Below are 22,138 nucleotides of genomic sequence, written 5' to 3' on the forward strand. Positions count from 1 at the left end.
AGGGGAAATAAACCCTCACCCTCTGCAGGGATGGCACCGCCCTGGGGGCCCGTGGGGTCCCTCCAGCTCCCCAGCAGAAGAGCCCCAAGAGCTGAGACAGTCCATCACATCAACACCTACTTAGGGAGCCTTTAATCTGCGGATTATTGACATGATAGACCATAACATCTCTTCAGGAGCCATTACAGCCCATCGTGTCAGTAGGTACTTATGCAGTCCTTAATCCCTGGATTGACAGGCTAGACCATAAATTTGTGTCTGTGTCTAATTAGACGGCTCTTATTGCTCAGCATATATGGTAGTCATGCAGGCTAAAGAGCCTTAAGATTACTTTTTTAATTTATTAGCAAGTTGTCCAATCAATCACTCAAATGGCTCCTTGTTCCTTGCAAAATCAGTCAACCTTGCACGAAAATAAATGTTAAGTTTCACCGCAAGATTTCAATTTGCTGATGTTTACTAAGATTGAGCCTGATGAGGTCAAGCAGGATAAAATATGGCAGAAGCCATCAGGGGAAGGAGTCTCACATTTCCCCATTTTTCTTGGGCTTTGGTTCAGGTTTGTATTAACTGTGACCTGAAAGTTTGGGAGGGCTTTGCTCAGCCCCCAGGTGACCCAACCAAAAACTGCCACCACCTTCCCCACAGCTGGGAACCCCCCTTGTGAAATCAGGACACAAACGAGGGCAGGTGAGGTGGTGGGTAGAGATGATTCACCCCTGAGGACATCCCCTCAGGTTCCCACCACAGCTTGGTGATGCCCTGAGTCAGCCTTCCCCCAGCCTGGAACCCAGCCCTGACCTTTTTGGGGGTTAATTCAGCAAGAACATAAAAGTGAGAAGGAAGGAAAGAAGGAAGGAAAGAGTCAAGGAAAGAAAGAGAAAAAGGAAAGAGAGAAAGAAAAGAAAGAGGAAAAGAAAAGAAAGAGAAAGAAAAAGAGAAAGAGAGGAAGAAAAGAAGAAAGAAAGAAAGAAAGAAAGAAAGAAAGAAAGAAAGAAAGAAAGAAAGAAAGAAAGAAAGAAAGAAAGAAAGAAAGAAAGAAAGAATTTTTGCCATTTTTCCTAATTTTCTCCTATTTTTCTCCAATTTTTCCCAATTTTCCTCCAAATTTTCCCTATTTTTTTCCATTTTTTCTCCTATTTTTTCCCTAATTTTCCCCCTATTTTTTGCCATTTCTTTCTAATTTTTCTCCATTTTTTCCCCTAATTTTTCTCCTATTTTTCCCCTAATTTTTCTCCTATTTCTCCCCGAGAGAAAATTTCAGGGTGCCTGGGAGTAAATAGTTTGGGGTTTTTTTAGTGCCAGGTAGGGTGAAAGTTTCTGCTGTGGGAAAGGAAGAAAATTAAGAAAAGAAAGACAAGAAAGAAAGAAGCCCTGCAAGCATGTTGTTGCAGACTTACAGGGGCTCAAGAGCAAACACCACTATGGCAGATGGCAAGGCTGGACCAGGAGTAATGTCCAAAAATATTAAAAAATATATTAAAAATTATGGGGTGATGCATGTCCCCTGCATTTACAGGACGGCAGAGAAAGAACCTGAGTGAAACTGCCGAGTTCATGGAGTCCACCAAACCAGAAATTTGATTCATAAACATCCTATTAGTCACTGCTACTGTCTAATTACGGTGATTAATCAATTACCACGGCTAAAAACGACTCTAGAAGAGAAGAACCCTTTTCTTGTGACCATTCTCCTTAAAAGCCAAGCAAGGCTGGAGCTACAAGGTGGCGGGGCGGGGGGGGGAAAATATGCAGGCACACACCAAAAATGCCTGTCTGCCTGTCTCCAGTGGTTAGAGGAGCCAGCTGACTCCAGTTTCCTCCGTACCAGGCTTCAGGCCTCATCAGCCATGCAAATTATAGAGTACCGTGCTGTCTGAAGGCCGAATTTCGACTCAGCTCAGAGAAAAGCCTTAGAGGAAGGGTGGGGATGAAGAAGCCAGCCAAATCCATTCATAATATTTACAGTAAATGGGCCTCTTTGCTGTTGTTTAGTATACAGTCAGCCTAATTATTTTTGAAGTTTTAATTTAAAGAACCTTCTTTATCTGCCTCTCCTTCTGCACCCCTCAAAGGTGTGGGAAAACTTTTCCCTTGTTTCAAAAAAGCAGTAGGACGGGAATCCCTTCCCCAAGCTCCAACTCGACGGTTGGGTGGGACAAAGGGATGCTGCAAGAGCCGAGACCCTCCCAGAGCGGCCGTGCCAACAAAATCCATGGGGTTTTTGGGACTCCCAGGCCATCCAAAGGGTCACAGGGGCACACAGATCCATGTGGAAACCCCCCAGAAATCCTGCTTTTGCTGCATGCGTTGCTGTTCTGTGCTGGTGGGGGCTTGCTGGCTCAGGAGGTGGTGCAGGTGCTCCACTGCCCCTGTGCACTCTCCAACCTTCTCCCCTTCCTTGAGGCAACCCGAAATAATCTCACTTTTGTAACAAATCAGCCAAGAGACCCGTCTGGAAAGCACAGCTCATGAGATGCTGCCCTGGGAGCTCCAGGTGACTCAGGGCTGGTAGCAGCCCCAGCTCCCAGAGAGGAGCAGCCACCTCCATGCTTCAGCCCCAGCTACCAGGACACACCTCTTCCCCACCCAAACCCAACCCAGATCTCAACCAGAAACCTTCTGAGAAAGAGAAACCAGCGCACAAAGGGCTCCTGACTTTACTGCAATGCAAATCAGACCTGGGGATGAGCTTGCCAAGAATCTCTCTCCCGGCTCGGGCTGAGCTGGAGGCTCCTGTGGCAGCAGCATCCTGCCCATCTCCCTTCTGGGATAAATCACACCACAGATGCTGAAGCCACCAGAGGCCACTGGGCCCTGCCAGGCATGGGGTGACAGCCCCCCTCAATGCAGCCACCCAGGGAAAAATAAAGCTTCACTGTTGCAAGGCAGGAAAGGTCATCCAGCACCCTGGGATGCCCTGGGGAGGGCAGGGATAAATCCCCCAGGAAAGCCACAGCTCTCCACCGACAACATGTAGCCATGTGGGTTACACATTAAAAACCTTGTTAAGGCCTTAATAAAACCTGAAGTAGAGCAGTCTAGGATTTCCAAATGGATACCTAATACACAGATGTGTGTTACGATTTTTTCTCCCCCAACTGCATCACACACACACGCACATACACAACACAGCATCACTGCTGCTCTTAATCCAACACCGAAAAAAACCCCAACCCTCTCCCTGCAGCACACTGACCCAGAATTCTCCCCTAAAGACTGAAAACAGACGTAAATATATGTTTCTCCCCACACCAAAAAAAAAAAAAAAAAAAAGCCCACTTCTCCCAGCAACTTTTCCCAGAGCAGCATCTCCCTCACAGGGATGCAAACCCATGGAAAAAGCAGAGTAGGAACAAAAGTCCTTTTCACGTTCGTCGTGCCCCGCTCCGTAACAATTATGAAAACTGTTTAGCTGGGCTGGCATTTGGAGCATTTACTGCATTCCTGCCAATAAATTCCAGTCCCGGATCCGATGGAAAAGGCTCCCTCCCTCCCCTTTCCCCTCCCTCCCTTGCCTTCATTCCTCCTGGCTTTCTTTACAACCTAATACCCTGTCGACACGGGGCCAGGGCCTACTTAGGGGGAAAAAAAAACACCCAGCGCCAGACTGGAGACAGCAGGCAGACTGAAAAAGTTAATCATTACTTCTGTCTGCCTTCATAATCTAATCACGCCTATTCCTAAGAGCAGGCAGCGGAGCACGCCGTACATGGAATATGTACATCCTAGGGTCACCGCCCAGGGATGGACGGACAGACGGACACACGGACAGCACCAGCCCCGGCCCGGGCAGGGGGCAATCAAGGGATGGACAGACAGGATGGATGGCGTTGGGAAGGAGCTCACAAGCCTGGCCATGCACACACACACCCCTCTCCTCGCCTCTCACTTTGCTCTGGATTAATAACGCGCAGCAATTATAGAGAATATTATATTCATTAAGTAATTAACCCTCCCGGCGCTCCGGCGGAGCTGGCACCCCCTTCTCGCAGACAGAGGCCAGCAGAGGTGTGCCCCGGGCCATAAAACGGGGCAGGTCGGCAGCATATAGGTTAAAAAAAAGCCCCAAAAACTCCTCGTGGCTCATCTCACCCCAATTCTGGTGGCAAAGTCCTGAGAGGGGACCTGCCGTGACCAGGGTGGCATCACCAACAGCCAGCAGCATCCTCCCATGGGCACAAAACTTGGGGGATTTGGGGTGTCACCAGCACCCAGCAGCATCCTCCCACAGGCACAAAACTTGGGGGATTTGGGGTGTCAACAGCACCCAGCAGCATCCTCCCATGGACACAAAACTCAGGGGATTTGGGGTGTTACCAGCCTCAACCAGCATCCTCCTGTGGGCACAAAACTCAGGGGATCTGGGTGTCACCAACAGCCAGCAGCATCCTCCCATGGACACAAAACTCAGGGGATTTGGGGTGTCACCAACAGACAGCAGCATCCTCCCACAGGGACAAAGCCCACGGGAACTGGGCATCACAAGGATGCAGCAGCATCCTCCCATGGGGTTGAAACCCAAGGGATTTGGGCATCACTAAAATGCAGGCGCATCCTCACACATCCTCACACATTCCCTGGGATAAAGCCCGGGGAATGTGGGGCTTGGCAAGCCCAGCACCACACCAGCTTTTCCAGAAAATAACTGCAGTGCAACTCTCAGGTGAGCCAAGGCTTCATGCTCTTGACACCCAGGATACATTTTCCATGCTTGGCTGTGACAAAGAACAGTAAAACTACAGGCCTCTGCTTATGATTTATGGGTTTGTTCCTTATCACGAGCTAAAAAGTCTCAGACTGGCTTCCAAAGAAAATGAATTCATCACTTCAAATGCAGTGATGTAACTTCAGGCTCCCAGCTCCTTTTCCAAATAAAACTCCTGTTACTTGATTCCTGCTCAAAGAATGATTTTATGGAGTTATTGACTCCATCCGCTCTGCCTGGGAAGGTGCTGCCGGAGCCCAGCCACGAGGTCACTGACAGCCTCATCCCATGGCTTAGTTTCTTAACTATTTTGCCATTTTCCCTGCTTTTCTACTAAAAAACCTCACCTTGCACACCAATGTGCCAACAGACGCTCAACTCCTCTGGTATTATTTTGCATCACCCACCATGGAGGGGGCTCCTCCTCAGCAGTGACACCTGGTAATTTTTATCAGCCATAAATTCAACCCACAGCCTCCATCACCAAAAATCACTGGATCCACAGCCAACCTCTCCACTTGCAAAAGTGACAGATGTCTGAATTTCCACCACCTGCCTAACAGCCACAAAGTCACCTCTTATTGATAAAGTTCTGGCTTCTATGAACAAAATCTCTTCAACCTGTGTAAGCATTACATAGAATCCTACACAAATACGGAACGCATTCAGTAAGCAATGAATATATTGAACGTATTCAACCTATATATCTATAGAATATGTTGACTGTATCTTACATAATTATATAAATAATACATGGAATAAATGATCTCCATACATATTCAACCTACACATAGAGATTGAATAGATTTTGCTCATTATTTAACCATCTACAGCCTCACTTATTACATACATCTGTAAGATACATATTTACAACTAGGGTTAAGAGCCCGAGCAGTACTGAATTATTCCTTTAATGGCAAAATTTGCCTTTCCACATGCTCAGGGAAAAGTCACAGGAGCCAAGACTTCCCCCCAAAGCTGGCTCACCAAACCCCAGCACCCCAACAGGGATCCAATGGGATGGCTGAGGGAGGGTGAGGAAGGACCACGGAGCCTGGCACTGGTCCCCACACATGGGGAGCATCCCCAAGAGCATCACCAGGACCTCCTGCAACCAGCCCATGGTGCTTCAGCACTGCCAGCACAGCCCAAGCAGCAAGGCTGAAGCCAGAAGGATTTTTTGTGTAGTGAGGTTAAAAGGGTAGAGAAGGGCTGAGCCAGCTCTTACAGGGTGGTTTTTTTTTTCGGTTTCTTTTTTTTTTTTTTTTTTTTTTTTTTTTTGTTGGGTTTTTTTTTTTTTCCCTTGCAAGTTAAAACCAAGATAATGACACTGGGTGGGGACCAATTTGAAGGGCTGAGCAGCCAAACCAAAATTAGTCTCCCGGCCAAGAGCTTCCTAGGCCTCACAGTTTGGGGAAGGAAGCTGAGAAAAAGCATGAAAATAAAATAAAAAAAATTCCTCGGGAAGCTGGACCGTCGCGCTCAAGCAAAGGTGACCCTGCTAGTCAAATATTTTTCAACATAATAAAAATAAAATCAAGTACTGGAGCAGCCTCCCTTGGAAAAGCAGGGCCTATGAGAGGGTGTTTTTTCCTCCTTTTTTCTCTTTTTCTTTCTTTTCCCTCCCCTGGCACTTTCTTTCCTTTCACTAATAACTATGTTTTCTTGCATTTTTTTTCTTGGCTCTTTCCTCATAAAAGACTGATGTAATTTCCTGTCTTGTCCCAATGTTTCCTGTTAATTAACAGGGTGAAAGTTATCATCATGCATTTAAATGGCAACCCAAAAGAAGGCAGGGAAAAAAAACAGGGGAGAAAAAAAGAAAAAAGAAATGAGAGTTTGCTGTCTGTTAGCAAGTACCACATCACATTCCCAGCAGCCCAAAAATACCCTGGAAAAAGCTTTTTGGAGCTGATGACTTGAGCCCAAGGGCAAAGACCCCCTGAAGGGTGGCAGCAGGTCTGTGCACAGGGGATCAAAGCCCCCACCCTCCCCTGGATGGGGATGGAAAATCCCTGCAATGCTTGCCCAGAAAAGCTCTTTTCTTGCATTAAGAAAGAAAATAAAAGAATAAGGGGAAACAAGGAGATGGAAAACAGGAAGAAGAAAGAAAACAAGCAGAAGAAGAAAAAGAAGGAAAAAAAGTAAAGGAGGAAAAGAGAAGAAGGAGAAAATGAAGGAGGAGAAGAGGGAGAAAAAGGAGAAGAAGGAGAAGAAGAAGAAGAAAAAGGAGAAGTAGGAGGAGGAGAAAAAGAAGAAGAAGGAGAAAAATAAGGAGAAGAAAGAGAAGAAGAAGGAGAAGAAAAAGGAGAAGTAGGAAGAGGAGAAAAAGAAGAAGTAGGAGGAGGAGAAAAAGAAGGAGAAAAATAAGAAGAAGAAGGAGAAAAAGAAGGATAAAAAGAAGGAGAAAAAGGCAAAGGAAAACAGAAGTAAAAAGAGGGAAAATGGGAAAAGAAAATGGAAGGGAAAAGGCCAAAAAAAAAGACAAGTAAAGTAAAATAACTTGCAGAGAAAGAGTCAGACAGCAACACCCAAGATGTTGCTTTTATTAAAAGAAGTTGAAGAATAGAGGAAGGAAAAAAAAAAAGAAAAAAAAAAGAAAGAAAAACCCAGGGGCTAATCCAAAGACAGCAGGCGGAAATCCTGTGAGCTGCCGAGCTCCTTGCCTTGCCTGCCCTCAGCCCCGTGCAGGATCAGGCTCCTCCATGCCCTCTGTTCCTCAACAGCAGCCGTGACGCAGCCGGTACCCTGGCGGCACCGCGGCCACGCCGGCGGCGGGCGAAAACAAAGCGATTTAGGCAAAAAGCGAGGGTGGTTAGAACAGAGACTGTGCCTCAGCGGTTAATAATATCCCAGCGCTGAAAATAAACTGGGAAGGAAGCTCCTTTGTGACAGTAGGCAGGCAGCCAGGCTGCGGCGTGGGTCATTCACGCCGGCGGGGGACGGCAGAGGGGTTGGCACCCACCCGCCGCCCATCTGGAGCACAGCGAGGGCTGGGGACAGGGGTCCTACACACAGCTTTCTCCTAGGCACCCTAAAATGTTGCTGCACCCCGTTGTAAGCCAGCAGGGAGGGTTAGGGTGTTGGCCACCACGGCCGGGAACAGGCATCCCCCCATGCCCATGGCAGGGAAATGCGCGTGGCTAGTGTTACTGGTTCCTTTAGTGTAAGCGATACCCCCTGGCAGACAGTGGGCATGGAAACGATGCAGCCACATCCCTGCCAGCCCGGGGCTGCTCCTCTACGAGTGTTTTTGTCCCATCGAGTTTTAAATGTCCCCAGTGATCAAGTTGCTCAGCGGGACAGCTACTGCCAGCGGAGCACGGTTTGAATTGACACTCAACTTCCAAAATTCCCCTTCCTAGCCTCATTCTTCCCTAAAAAAGTGCCATGTTGTGGGATTAAAATGCAAGCGAGCCCATCATGGTCCCCCATCACTTTTCCCACCACCATCTCCACTGTGAGATGGTGGTGGGAACAATTCTGGGGTCTTTTGCATTTTGTCATCAGCTGCTCCAAAGGCGCCGTTTGACAGGGAAAATCTACTGGCATCTGGAAAAATGGGTTTAATGAAGCTGTACAGGTATGGATTGAAACTATCTAATGGGGGCAGCACCTCTGCTATCATTTCTTTTTTAAAACACATTGTACAAGAGTATCTAGGAAAGGCTCAAGAGGCTCTAGAGCACTTAAAAGTAATTATTAAATGGATTCTATTTGCTTTGGAGGGATTTTAATCGGCGAAACGCCCGGAGCTGGGAGGAGGATCCCAGCTGTGTCCCAGGGGGGGTCCCCACAGGGTGAGAACCTCCTTAAAAAAAAAAAAAAAAAAAAAAAAGCCCTCATGGGGCTTGGAGGAACCAGAGCGGGTGGCCAAGCCAAAAGCCCGGGGTCAGTGCCAAGCACCAGCTCCCTCCTCCCAGTCGGCCACGGTCAGATGATGTGCGAGGCGAGCCGGGAGGCTCCTAGTCTGGCAGGCAGCCTGCTCTGCTCCAGAGGCTCCAGTGCTGTCATCCTGGCATTAACCCCTGATAACCTTGTCCTTTCCAGGACGGGACTGTGGTTTTTAGGTAAGCAGGGAGCAAGGGGTCATGTCTCCCAGCGAGGCTGGGAAGGAAAGGGTGCAACGCCCCACGACGCTCAAAGCGAATTAAAAAATATTGGAACGACGTAAGCTCAAAAATAAACCAAAAATAAGTGACTTAAAGAAAAAAAAAATTCCCAAGCAATTGTTTATCCCTGGGACAAATATACAATCCTAGTTCCACAGGAAGATGTCTCAATTTCAGATTATAATAGGATGCCAATTTGTAAATAAAGGCATTTCACAGGAGGTTATAAACTCCGTAGGGGAGGGAGGTGGAAGTAGGGGGAACGGGAAAACACAGGCAGGGCTCTGGCGGAGAAACAGCACAGGATCCTGTTTACATGGGCAAGGGGAGAGCGACGGGAAGCCGCTTTGGGGGGCAAATATCTCTGGATTTGGACAAGGTGCTTCTTCCCCGTCAAGCAGATACCAGCAGGGATCAGAGGCATAGTGAAACATTCCCGGCCTGTCCGCAATTTTGGAATGAAATGTCAATCAGCCAAGAGGTCCCTTAAACCAGACAAGGTCCCACAGCACACAGAGCCAGAGTAGGGAACGATGCCAATGCTCTTCCAGCCTGGGGAAGTCTTTTCCCTGCGTTTTTGGTGTGGAGTTGGGAGGGAGAAACTGAGTCTGTGCCTGCTGCAGAAGAGCCTTGTTGGTTTCCCAGCCTCAAGGCTTGCAGAACCTTGATCCAGCACCTGCCAAGCACCATCGCTCAACATCCACTGCATCTTGGAGAGCCTGAGATGCTTCCAGAGTTTGGGCAAATCAGCAGAATTAGGCCAAAATCTGGATAACCTCTCAGGTTTTGTACTTTAGGAGCAACCTCTATAAAAACGCAGTGGATGTGGCGAGGACACAAGCCAGCTCAACTTGCTCTCCCTCTCTGAGGACAAGGTCTGGACTTCTTGAGAGCTTTGCTTTGCCAGCAGATCCAGACCAACACCACCAGCTCACTTCTACCCTTGGAGCAAGGTTTCTCCATGGGTCATACAGGAATTTGGGTCCCACCAACCTGATGCCACCAAACCATGGGCCAGCCACCTTCAGTCACTCCAGCCATGGCTTTGCTTGTTTGAAAGAAGTCACAACCAAACACATCTGCTGAGAACAAGTCAGCTCAAAATACAGGAAAACCACCCTCTGTCTCCTATTTACGGGAATTATTTTTATCCCAAATGGGATATTTTTGCTCTTTAACCACACAGAGGACAGAAAGGATCTGGCTAGTAATACCTGAGCACAGCCGTGTCAGTGGGAGCAACCGTGAGCAAGGAGTCCTGACCTACCCACAGGCTGACCACCGACAAAAATAAAGATGATATAAGAAAATAAATAAAGCCAAGAACACAGAAGTGAGAGCCAGTGCCTCAGGGGAAGCGAGGGGTACATCAGCCAGAGAATGGGATGGCTGGGAAAGAGAGAGCAGAGGTGGAATGGGAAGGGGACACCAGCATGATGTGAAGGACTAAGCAGGATTGCGTTCCTGGGTCACAAAGGAGAACAGAAGGAAGAGGAAGGGAGAGAGGGAAAGAGCAGCTCAGAGTGGTTATCACAAGGGGGAAACACTCCCCGTGCATGCCCCAGCCACGCTGCTCCCCCTGCCTCACGTCCTCCAGAGCCTCTGGTATCCATCAGCACAACTGCCTGCAGCCCCAGCAAGAGAAAGACCCCAGCAGAGGCTGACCTGAGGCTCCTCCCCACCAAAGGCTCCTCGGGGAGAGCTGCAAGGACGCTCACTTTGAGCCCCTCCAATGCTCCCCTTGCCACCATCCTCTCTCCATGCATTCCCCTGCCAGAGTGGCCATGAACCCCAGGCTGGCCTCATTCCCAAATTCTCAGTGCTGAGAGTGATCCTCCTTGCCAAATCCTGCTCTTTAAGACATCAGAGCAGGTCTATTGATCCTGCTGCTGCTATACCAGCATCCACCACACATCACTAATGACCAAAGGCTGCAGTGCTGCAGGATTCCACCAGCACCACCACCAACCACCTGTGATGTCTTTTTCCTCACACACCCGCTCCAGTTTTCAAATTAGCAAAATAATTACTTTTTTTTCCCTTTTCTTAAGCCACCCTTTCACCAAGGAGCTGCAAATCCAACACTGTACAAGTCTGGAGGGGAGGAGGGATGCTGGATTCTCCACCCAGCATCACCCATCCCTATCTGCCCAAACACAGATAAGAGCAAGCCAAAGCACTGGCCACGTACCCTGCCAATAACTCATTAAAGCCCTCTTCAAACACACTCTTCTGCTAACTAAAATATGCAGGAGGGGGTAGGAAAAAAAAGGAGGAGAAAGTGAGCTTTGGAGGATTGCTCCAAAGTGCGTTTATTTTCCTTTCTTGACTGGGTCTCTCCAGTTGGGAATTTTCAGCACTGCACTTCTGCGCGCGGAAGGGAGATGCCAGTAAATCAGAGCAAATTCAAAACAAATGCTCTTTCATGTGGAGGCATTCGGCTTTGTTTCAGGGCTTGGGTAGCTAACCATATCCCTTCAAGAGTCAACTCTCCTATCAGCTCCTCATTAAACTAAATGGCTACAATTACATTTGGGGAGGAAAAAAGAGTGGTTAATGATCGTAAAAAGGTTCTGTTTCCAGGCTTGGGGAGGGGGGGGGAAGCCTTTGATAAGGGAGACAAAAAAAAAAAATCCAATGAAATAATAGCAATAGAATAAGTTAAAAATGTACTTTCAGGTGGAAATGTGCTTTCATTTGGGGAAGAAGCTCAATTAAGGAGCTGGGGGGGGGTCCCCTTCCCGCAGCCTTTTGGGAGGCACCAGGAACGAGCCATGTTATTTCCTGCAGCCCAAGCCCCCACCTCCTGCCTTCCCTTCAGGAGCAGAGCTGCCAGACGAGATGTTATCAATAGGCTGAACCTTACAGAAAGCCCCCTTTTAAAAGCGAGTACTTCCTCTGCTTATTTCATGTGGTATCCTGTGGAACTGAACTCTCTCCTCCCCTCTGCAACGGGTGTATTTCAGGAGGAAAAAGGAAAAAAAAAAAAAAGAAAAAAAGATCTAACAACATCCTTATTGTGTTGTTTTGCTTCTTGTCTTTTTTCTTTCTACAGACCTTTTTTTTTTTTTTAATTCCCTAAAGCTATAGCTCCAATGGTAAAAAAATTTAAAAAACGCAAATCCTTCTGCCTTTAGAAAGAAAAACCCCAAACAGCAACAAGTTTTCCTGTTCCCTCTCCCCCTTCGTTTGATTAATTCTCATTAGGGCCTTTGAACAAACAATATGCTCCCCTCTCAAATAACAGACAGGGTATATATTACACCCAAAGAAAAACAAACAAGGCTCACTTAAAGACATCACATCCACACCAAACGCAATTCCTGGAGAGAGGCAGGGGCAGATGCACGCGCGCATGCAGCCGCCGCCGACCTAATTCCGAATTCCAGTTTCAGGGTGATGAATAAATCATAAATCAAGGAGACATCCCCACAAAGGCAAGCACCTTCAAACATCAGCCAGTACCTGCAGGTACATGGTTTCAGACACTTTAATCCTGGTAGAGACACTGAGGTGGCCAGTCTGGGGTGGAAGATGACGTGCTGGAGACATCACACCTTGGAAATGGGGTTGGGAGTTGGACTGGGTGACCTTCAAAGGTCCTTTCCAACCCAAACTGCTCTGTGTCTCTACACAAACTCCAAGAGGGGTGGAGAAAGTACCTAACAAGCCTCCATCCTCTAACAGCAACTGGAGGCTGAAGGAGATGGTAAATTGGAAAACAACGGAAATCATTGAATATATCAGGAAGGGGTACAAAAATATCATCAACTCTCTCTGCAACGTCCTCTATAAAAAAACAGGCCACCTTTCCTCCCCAGACACCACAAGTCTTGTGCATCAGATGTGGGATGCTGGTGACCTTACCAGAAGCAAAACCTGAGCAGGGCTCTCATCCTAGAGACAAGAGATTTCCCCACCACCAAGTCAAGGATTTGACACCAAATCCTTCTTTAAGGTAGGACTGCACCTGCGCCCACCGTAATCCACACACCTGAATGAATGGTCAACCAACATTGCTTAGCCTTCCCCTGCCTCAGTCCTTTTGCCTCGTCCTGCCTTAGCCCAAAAACGAATGGAGCATAACGCTGGAATCCAAAGGAAGTACAGACGCATTCAGGGATGGAGAACCTTGTCCGGGATTTCAACACATCCTCTGCACAACAGGTACAAGGCTGCTACTGAAATTAAACCCAACTCCCGCTCTGAGCGCACACTTCCCAGTGATGTCCATTCCCAAAACTCCCCCTTTCGTCAGGACCCACAGCCAACACGACCCACGGCCAAGATCAAGAGCAGCAAGAGGTGTCTTACCTGAGGGCCCCCCAGGGGCTAGACAATTAGTTCCCCCTGTTTCAGTGGAGGAAGGCACAGAGTCTGGACAATCTGCTGGAGCACAGGAAGGAAAGGGAAAAAAAAAAAAAAAAAAGTCAGTATATAGGTGGTTCTTTGCAGGCTCCCAGCATCGCCCCAAGCAGAACACACATTCCAAAGGGCTTAGCAGGAAGCGATTACTAATTGTCCGTGCAGAGACGGTAGTTCATCAAGAAGCATCCACCCTAACTCGTTGTCTCAGTCAAGGCTGCGCTTCATCACCAGCCAGCACTGATTATAGACTGGCAGAAATTACAGGCTGGCTGCCACCTCTCTGGACAAGTCACTGGCTAAGGAGATCAAGGTTGTCGCCGTTCTGATGCAAGCGAGCTTCCAAAAATGCTTAAATCGTGGCTTTGTGCACCCAATTTAGCCAAAACCTGTAACTCACCAAAACAGGAACTGAAAGGGAAACGTCTCATTGCTGCCCTTCTGCAGTGAACAGGCTGAGCTTGTGGTGCCCTGCTCAAGTTCTGTCACCACCAGCACCTGGCAGACCTTATTACCACCTCCTGGGCAACAGGACCCACCCCTCTGGGCACCACCAAAGGGCAGGGTAAGACTGGCTGCTCCTCTAGAGGTTTCTCCCAATGTATGCAGGTGCTGGAGATCAAGGTTTGGACCTCTCTACCCTAAGCCTGCTCTTCCAGGTGACAAAAATCAGAACAACACTGATCTCCTGGTCCTACAGAACAACTCCAGCTTTTTGGTCACTACCATGTGGGACCACGAGCTGAAGAACAGGACTGAGAGGACCTGTGAAGTTCATGCAAACTTCTGGTCCTGAGGGACTTTGGGTTTTTCCAAATTTGGGTTCTTTATGCCCTCATTTTGCCCACATCTGTATCCCAAAGCAAGGCCATCACCAGGAGAGCTGAGATGATTTTCTCCCTGCTGATAAAGCAATTCTGCCAGATCCCACCCCTGAAATACCAGTGAATAAGAAATTCCTGTCTGCATAACCTCATTTTATCAGAGTAAAGTAAAAGCCCTAACAGGAATATACAGTTTAACAGGATATACTTAATCAAACTGAAAACAATAGAGGAGACAGGAAATAGACTTACTTGTGAAATACTGTATATGATACGCTCTCTAAATGCCTTGTCGTGCTTTCTATGCTTTAAAGAATAGGATTTTAACTTTTTTAACTCTTTCTAATCCGGACAGGAGATTTCCCGGCCATTCCCCTGTGATTGCTTCAACTTCTTGAGCTACAGATGCTTTCTGAACACAGGCTGGACCACTCTGCCCTGCCCTGGGCTCCCTGTGCCTGCAGCTGCAGCTCCCTGAGGAGTTCCTGGGATAAGGGACATCACTGTCTTGCTGTAGAGATCATACATGACCAGGTTCTCTGTTACCACATCAGGCAGGACAGACTCCGAGCCAAACTCCAAATACACAACTCTAGCAATGGGGCAGTGTGCTTCCACACTTCTTCCCCGGCTCCCTTCCTATGTCCCATCACCCAGAAGACAATTCCCCCCATCCACAAATCACCCCTGGAATTCCCTTTCCAAAACTCAGGGCTGGCGCAGCTGAGCTCTAGACCAGCCAGGAGAGTCAGGCATGGGACGAGCCGAAGGCAGAACCCTCATGGGGTCTCTGCCTGTGCGTGGCTGGATTCATTGTTGCCCTCTCATCCTACCACCCACAGAGCTGCTGGGGCTCTCCTTAGGAGTGGGCACTGGGCTGGTTTCACCTTCAGCACCTGAGAGGTCGAGGATTGGACATTTGTCCAACCTGGTGCACGCCAATCTCCTCCCGACTCTGCCTTCCCACAGCACGAAACCATTGCGGAGACACACAATTACTCCTTGTGGCCACCAGCCCAACCTTGCAAGGTGTCAAATAGCTCCTGGGAGCTGCCAAACCTCCAGCTCCCCTGAAAGCTGACACCACAGGAGGGCATTCGGCCCCACAGCGACATCTCAGTGAGTTTCCTGCACTCTCATACACCAGCACCACCAAGTCCAGTCATGCCAGAGCGTAACGGAGCCACTTGCAGCCCCTTGTCCCACTTAAAGCTTAGACTAATCTGCCTGGATTATTTGAGGGCACCACTATCCATATCTCACTTTCAGCAGAGCTGCAAGCTCCAGCAGGGACATCAGGAATGCTGAGTCCCGCACACCTCCATCATCCATCCCTGCCAGCACCCTGTGTGAGGAAGAGGGAAAGTTCTCTCCTTGATAAAAGTCCTCCCCATTCATGGAGGTATCCAAGACCAGGCTGGAGGTTGCTTGGAGCAACCTGTTCTAGTGGAAAGTGTCCCTGCCTTGGAGCGAGATGACTTTTAAGGTCATTCCAACCCAAACCATTCTGGGATTCTATGAATGAGCAAACCAGGTTGACCCACAGCCTGCCCCCAAGTAACTCAGCCATTAAGGGCAGATCTTTCTGTTCTATGACAAGTACATAAATACCAGATCTATCCTACCAACACAGCCTGATGTGACATTTCATTGCCTGCAGCAGATTCCCAGCTCCTTTTCCATCCCTGCTTTCCTCCAGCCTACAATGCAGCCCGTCTCAGCCTCCATCACCTCCAGAAAAGCTGATTTAATCCCTGTTGGTTAAGGGTTTTAAACAAAGAGAGACAAGAGATTTAGACGAGATTGAAGAGAGAAATGGTTAATGATGGCAGTGGTGAGGCACTGGCACAGGTAGCCCTGAGAGATGGTAGATCCCCCACCCCAGAAACATTCAGGGTCAGGCTGGATGGGACTCGGAGAGACCTGGTCTAGTTGAAGATGTTCCTGCTCATTGCACGAGGGTTCGACTAGATGGTCTTCAGGGTCCCTTCCAACACAAACTTTTTTTTGGTTCTCTGATCTGACGACCTCTGCCAGAGCCCACACCAGTCCAGGGTTATTACCTGCCCGTCTCTCCATGTAAAGCACAAGACACAGCACTAAACACTTAACTTTTACCACCACTATCATCCTTGATGGAAAAGCAGAAGTTTCCTGCTGGATGCACATTCCCAGCTCCACTGTCAGAGCCTAAACACAGGGACGGCTCCCACCCAAGGCCCCAGGTGAGAAGACGGCTGATGGGCACTGGACAGGTAAAAAATCCTCACACCTTCCCACAGTTCTCAACATGCAGCTGGGGAGCTGCCACGGGAGATGGCACCGAGGCTGGGATGGGAAACTCTCAGTCCCCCTGCAGAGGAAATGCTGAGAAAACCTGAGCTTGCAGAACCCACCTGCCACCACAGACTTCCAGGCTCCGCCGGTGCCTGTCACAGCCCCGCTAGCCAGAGCTCAGCTGCCAAGTGGATTTTTCTTTCAAAAAGGAAAAAAAAGGAGGACTTTTTGGTGAGTAACCCAGTCGTTTCTGTGTTTCCGATGGGCAGCGTTAATCACTTCCTATTGGCCGATAGGAATAACTTTTCCTTTCGAAATGGCACATTCATGTTCTGCGGCTTTTCTGTTTACACACATTTTGCTACCTTATGTCAACACTTGCTAATGAATAAATATATCATTCGGCTAACTGAAAATGAGATCCTGGCAGAGGCAGATTGGATGTTTAAATCCTGCTAATAGATTTTATCCTAACATCTTTACATGAAACCAAAACGAAGTTTAACCCTTCTCTCCTGCAGATCCAATCGCCTTTGCATCCCATGCCAGGATCATCAATGAGGGCAGAGAAAAGCCATAAAGGCAAGAAAATAAGAACTTTTGGGGGAGCACTGCAGGGATGCAGCCAGAATTATGTGTAACCCACAATCATGACCCAACAGACCCCCAGAGTCTATTACAGAACAACCCTTCTGCATCCCAGTACATGCTCTGGATGCTGAACCTGCTCCCTATGTCCCTCTTTCATTCATGAGCTCTTATCTCCTGTTTTGTTCACACCAAGGCAAGATAGTTCATGCTTTGCAACCCAATTGTTTGTTAAACAGCTTTGTTTATTTCCCAAAGGCAAAAAAAAGACTCATTAGTGTTCCCAAAGAGATTGTGGAGGGGGAAAATGACAGTCCAGCTTCTGAGGGAGCAGCCGGCAGGATGAGACCCCACCGCGGCACCAGAGCAGCCTCAAGGCTGGGGTTTCTTTTAGCCCTGAGACCCGGCAGAGAGGTAATTTCATAGACACCGTCCTGTCGGCCAGGAAAACCCCAGCCAAACAATCTTCAGGAACATCTGTGCATCCACCCTTGCCACCCTGCCGTGCCTCCCCCGTCTGCCAGGACCGCGGGACGCGACCGCAGGGACCACCGTGCTCCAGCCCACTCCAGAGCCACTAATCCTCAGGAAGCCAGGAGCTGCTCCTCCCGAGCTCCCCGCGTTTCCGACTCTCCCCACCTCTCCTCCTTCTGCCAGCCTCATTTATCTCACACCCGGCGAGCTCACTGCCAACCAGGAGTTTATGCAGACAACCGCAAGAGAGCTGGTGCCAGCCTCAAATGGGCTTCTCCCCTGGCACCCTGACATTCAATTACAAGCAACAGGCATGCACAGTGGTGGCTAAGAAACTCAAATTTTTAAAAGGTTAAAAAAATAACTTTTCAAACTCTTTTCCCACTTTTTTTCCCCAGCCTGATGAGGTAGGATTAGGCTCCTATAAAACTTAAAAAGATTTCTAACCAGCCAGTCCATCTGTCAAGGTTCACTGGGATTCCCAGGCATCAGGGAGATGCTGTGCTGGATCCCAACCTAAATCCCTAAAAATTCACCCAGGGGTGGAGAAGCACTGCCATTTCCAACTGGAGCCTATGGTTTTCCTGGCTGACTCAAGCAGCACAGGCCTGCACTGCACTGCAATCCCTTCTGAAGTTTACTGCCAGAGTTTTAAAACCCTACTTTGTGCACAGAGTGGCTTGGATAAATTATATGTTAATTCTTGCAGGGGTAGCAGGAGGCACAGAAGCACACAAGCAACCCAAAAGCAAAGTGCATGACAAAGGCAGGAGACTGTTTCCCCGATAAAGGGGCTGTTATGCCATTTTTTATCTCTTACACTTGCATTGAAAAAAGTCCACTTACCAGTTGGTTTGAGAAAATCCATTGGATATCTGGAGTAGGGTGGAGGGGGAGACTCTGGAATTAGAGAAGTACAGAGAAAATAAAGGCAGAGCCATGAGAAAGAAAAAAAAAAAGAAAAAAGATAGGAACTTATGATAACAGTGGCATTCTTTTAGCAAAACTGTTTGTCTTAGCTCTGGGGGTTGGAGGCAGGGCAGCGAGGCGGTGATTGCCTTGATATTTAGCTGTCAGATAAACAAAAGGGGCCGTCTGGCGCCAGTCTCCCTGCTATCTGCCGCTCGGGCTGTCTGATCGGGGCCTCCTTGGCTCGGCGGAGCCGCGGCAGCGCCGGGGCCGCCCGGCCCTTAATCCCCCGGCACCGCTCGGGGACGGCGGGGAGGCAGCGCCGGGGCCCCCGGGAGGGGAGGGGGTCCCGGAGGTGGGGGCGTCGCCCCCTCCCCTAAATACAAAAGGAAGTACATAGACCACGGCAACGGAAAGTTTTTGTGCGTGTTCTGGATTTTGTTGCTTGCTGCGGGTCGGTTTGGGTTGGTTTATTTTTTTCCTCCAGAAGGGAAAAAAAGTTTTGTAGGCCGGGAGGTGAGCGGGGCTGCATCCACGTATCCCTGTATCCCCTCCGTACATGCATCCCTTGCCGCCTCTCCAACCCCTGCATACCTCCAGCCCCTGGATCCTCCCTAGCCCCTGCACCCCTGCACCCTCTCCATCCCCTGCACCCCATCCCCTCCATTCCCCGCACCCCTGTATCCCTTGCACACCTCCAGCCCCCGCGCCGCTGCATCCCCTCCATCTCCCGCATGCCTTCCAGCCCCTGCACCCCTGAATCCCCTGCAGCCCCGTGTGCCTGCCGTTCCCCCGTATTCCCACATCCCTCCAAGCCCTGCACACCTCTGCCCCCTCCAACTCCCGCATCCCCCGCATCCCCTGCCATGCCCGCCGCCGTACCTAGCTCGCAGAGCCGGCTGAGGTGGTGCGGGTTGCAGCAGACGAGCTCGGAGTGAGCCTTGCCGTAGGATTCACAGCAACATAGCCGCTTCAATTCGGAGCAGTGGCGGAGGTCGGGCCAGCGGAACACCTTGCACAGCAGCAAGGGCAGCGGGTACCAGTGCTGTCCCAGCCGCGAGTCGGCCTTGGCGGGCAGCAGCAGGCAGGGGGTCCGCGCCCCGCCGCGGGACTCCACGGCGTGCAGCAGCCCCTCCAGCTGCCGCTCCTTCAGCCGCTTCAGCACGGCGTGGGTCAGCGCCTTCAGTTCCGCCTCCGCGCCTGCCGCCGCCCGCCCGCCGCGGCCCGCCTTGCCCGGGCAGCACCCGTGCCCCCCGCCCAAGTGCGCCCGGGGCTCGGCCACCGCCGCCGCCGCGCCGGGCTCGCCCGCCGCCGTCTCCTCCTCCTCCTCGCCGCCGGGCGCGCGGCTCCGCCAGAGCCGCCGGACGAGCACCGAGCGTTTGGTCCTGAACATGCGGGACGAGAGGAGGGGCCCCCGGCTACAAAACGGGCATGTCGTCCGCCGAGCATGAAGGGGCCGGCAGGCGGGATGCGGTGGCGGCGGGGGACAGCGGCGGGGGGCAGCGGAGCCGAGGCGGGCTGTGGCATGCGCCAGTCTCCGCGCCGGGGCCGCGGGTCCCGCCGCCTCCCGCGGGGGGATGCGCCGTCCGCGCCCCCGCCCGCTGCGAGAAAATTTACAGAAAAATCGTATCGAAAATAAAAAAATCAAAACTGAGAGGAAGAAGAAAATAAAAAAAATTAAAAAAGGGATAAAATTAAGGCGGGGGGAACTGAAGGGGGAGAGAGTCGCCACTTGTCCCGGTTTTGCGCAAAAAAGCAGAGAAAAAGGAAAAAATCCCCGTCTAGAGCCCGGGGTACCCGTGGCGGTGGCAGGCGGGCGGGGGCTGCCGGCGCCGCGCCGCCGTGCGCGGGTGCGGAGCGCGGCCCGAGCCGCGGGGGAGCCTCGGCCGCCCCGGGGCCGCGGCTCCCATCAACCCGCCACGCCGGGGAGCGGGCGCGGCGGCAGGGATGCGGCGCAGGGCAGAGCCAGCAGGCAAAAAACAAAAAGATCGAGCCAAAAAGGCGTCTATATAAAAAGGGTAAAAAAAAAAAAAATTAAAAAAAAAATAAAAACCCCAAAACACCAACCCTAAGGTTTGGAGGTCGGTTTAAGCATCTGTCACAAAAGAGGCGAACGAGCGCATCCAGAGTGTTGTATCCCTTTTAAAAAGCCCAGGTCGTCCTGATGTGGGGGTTTCGGGGTGGGCTTTAATTTTTTTTTTCCCCCTCCTTCTTTCCAAAGGTTTAATCCACACGGAGTCTTGATCCGGCTGCTACGAAGAGAAAGAAAGGAAATAAAAAAAAAAAAAAAAAAAAATGAAAAATAAAAAAATAAAAAAGGAGAAAAGTGGGGCTATGTCCCTTCCTTCCTGCCTTCCCCAGCAGCCGCGCCGGGCCGAGCCGGGCCCGCCGCTCCCGGCGGAGCTTACATGGGTGCGGGGGTGCCCGCCGGCCGCCGACCCTCTCCCTGCTGCCGGCGCCTCTGCCGCGGTGCCTTTTTTTTGCTCTTCACTCCTCCTTCCTGCCTTCCTTCCCCTCCTCCTCCTCCTCCTACTTCTCCTCCTCCTTTCGTGGGCTTTTCTTTTTTTTTTTTTCCTCCCCCTTTTTTCCCCCCTCCCGCCCGCCCGCCCGCCCCTCCGCTCTCCGCAGTCGGCCGCCCGCCCTCCCCGCACCTCCGCCTTCCCCCGGGTGCGTGCGGGGGGAGCGGCGGCGGCGCGGGGCGCGGCGGGAGCGGAGCCGGCGCGGTGCCTGCGCCCTCCCCCGGCCCCCCCCCGCACCGGCGGCGGCGGCGGCGGCTTCGCAGTGCGCAGCGGCCCGGCCCGGCCCGGCCCCGGCCCCGTCACGTGGGCGTCTAGACACCGTGTCGCTCCGGGGGAAAAAAAAAAAAATAAATATATCTATATATTATATTTATCTCCTACCGCCTTGCGCAAGAGGCGGCTCAGGTTGCGGGGAGGTTGTGGGTCCGTGTGTCCCCTCCTCAGCTCCCCCCGCTGCCGCGAACCCACCCCCCCCCCCTCCCCGATGCCTCCCTTCGTACCTGGTCCTGGGCGGGGGGTGCGGGGAGACTGGGGTGTCCCCCCCCGCACCCCGCGGGGCACAGGGTGGGGAGCTCCCGGGGCTGGGGTGTGCCGGTGCTTGCTGTAAATATCGGAATGTTAGACCAAATCAGCGTAAAAATTCAAAAATTGACACGGCTCTGGGTATGGAACGGGGGAACATCACAAAATGCAGCGACAGTAATAATGATGATGATGATGATGATTATGATAATAATAGTAATAATAATAATAGTAATAATAGTAATAATTTGTGCTTTTACAGCACCTGTCACGAGAAGGACAGGAAAATACACCACGGAGGCTCGGTACGCTCCGATTCCAAACACGAAGCAGAAATGACGGGCATGTCGCGCTCCGGCATTCGCGTTACGGGCGCTACGAGCGGTAACAACCCCTGGCACCCTGGGCGCTCCGCAGATTCCCCCGTTCCAATCCTGGACCGGCAGAGGGTGAGGAAAACCGAGCCACCAAGAGGCTGCGCTCTCGTCCAGCCTTGGTGCGCTCTGCGGCCGGGCTGGGAAGTCCGGCCAGACTTCCTAGCGCCAGGCTTGGCAGGGCAGCAGAACTCCCCAGGGGTCCCCGTCCTGCACGCACTCCCACGGAGGAGCAGCTCCTTTTTCACAGAATAGCTGCGGGCGGATGAGTTGCTTTAAGGTCACTCTCTGAGGCAGTTATCGTGTCGGAAGTAGGAGCTGGGATTCTTAAATCATGGCTGCTAGAAGCAAGCCCAGCTCGAATCCAAAGCCAAAGCCATGTCCGAAATGAATGCACCCAACTGAAAGTGACACCAGGTTGAGCACACGTAAAACCAACATCCCGTGCAGGCAGGGCATCCCCGGG

At 50.8% G+C, this 22,138-nt stretch overlaps 1 protein-coding gene across 5 annotated transcripts in view; it reads right to left on the reverse strand.

The window, feature by feature from the left end:
• Positions 1 to 21,368, reverse strand: part of SMAD7 (SMAD family member 7) — a 29,440-nt gene extending 8,072 nt beyond the window's left edge. Inside the window, exons 1-4 of one of the 5 annotated variants that reach the window (XM_077171528.1) lie at positions 21,277 to 21,368; positions 19,140 to 20,509; positions 18,195 to 18,248; positions 13,135 to 13,209 (exon numbers count right to left, since the gene is read on the reverse strand). In XM_077171528.1, coding sequence (XP_077027643.1) covers positions 13,135 to 13,209; positions 18,195 to 18,248; positions 19,140 to 19,650 — 640 coding nt within the window. In that variant the 5' untranslated portion in view covers positions 19,651 to 20,509; positions 21,277 to 21,368. The other 4 variants (XM_077171529.1, XM_054651893.2, XM_054651892.2 and 1 more) reach the window with 4 other exon arrangements.
• Positions 21,369 to 22,138: the final 770 nt, after the last annotated feature.

This window comes from Agelaius phoeniceus, chromosome Z (genome assembly GCF_051311805.1).
Source record: "Agelaius phoeniceus isolate bAgePho1 chromosome Z, bAgePho1.hap1, whole genome shotgun sequence".
In the NCBI taxonomy this organism is placed as follows: domain Eukaryota; kingdom Metazoa; phylum Chordata; class Aves; order Passeriformes; family Icteridae; genus Agelaius; species Agelaius phoeniceus.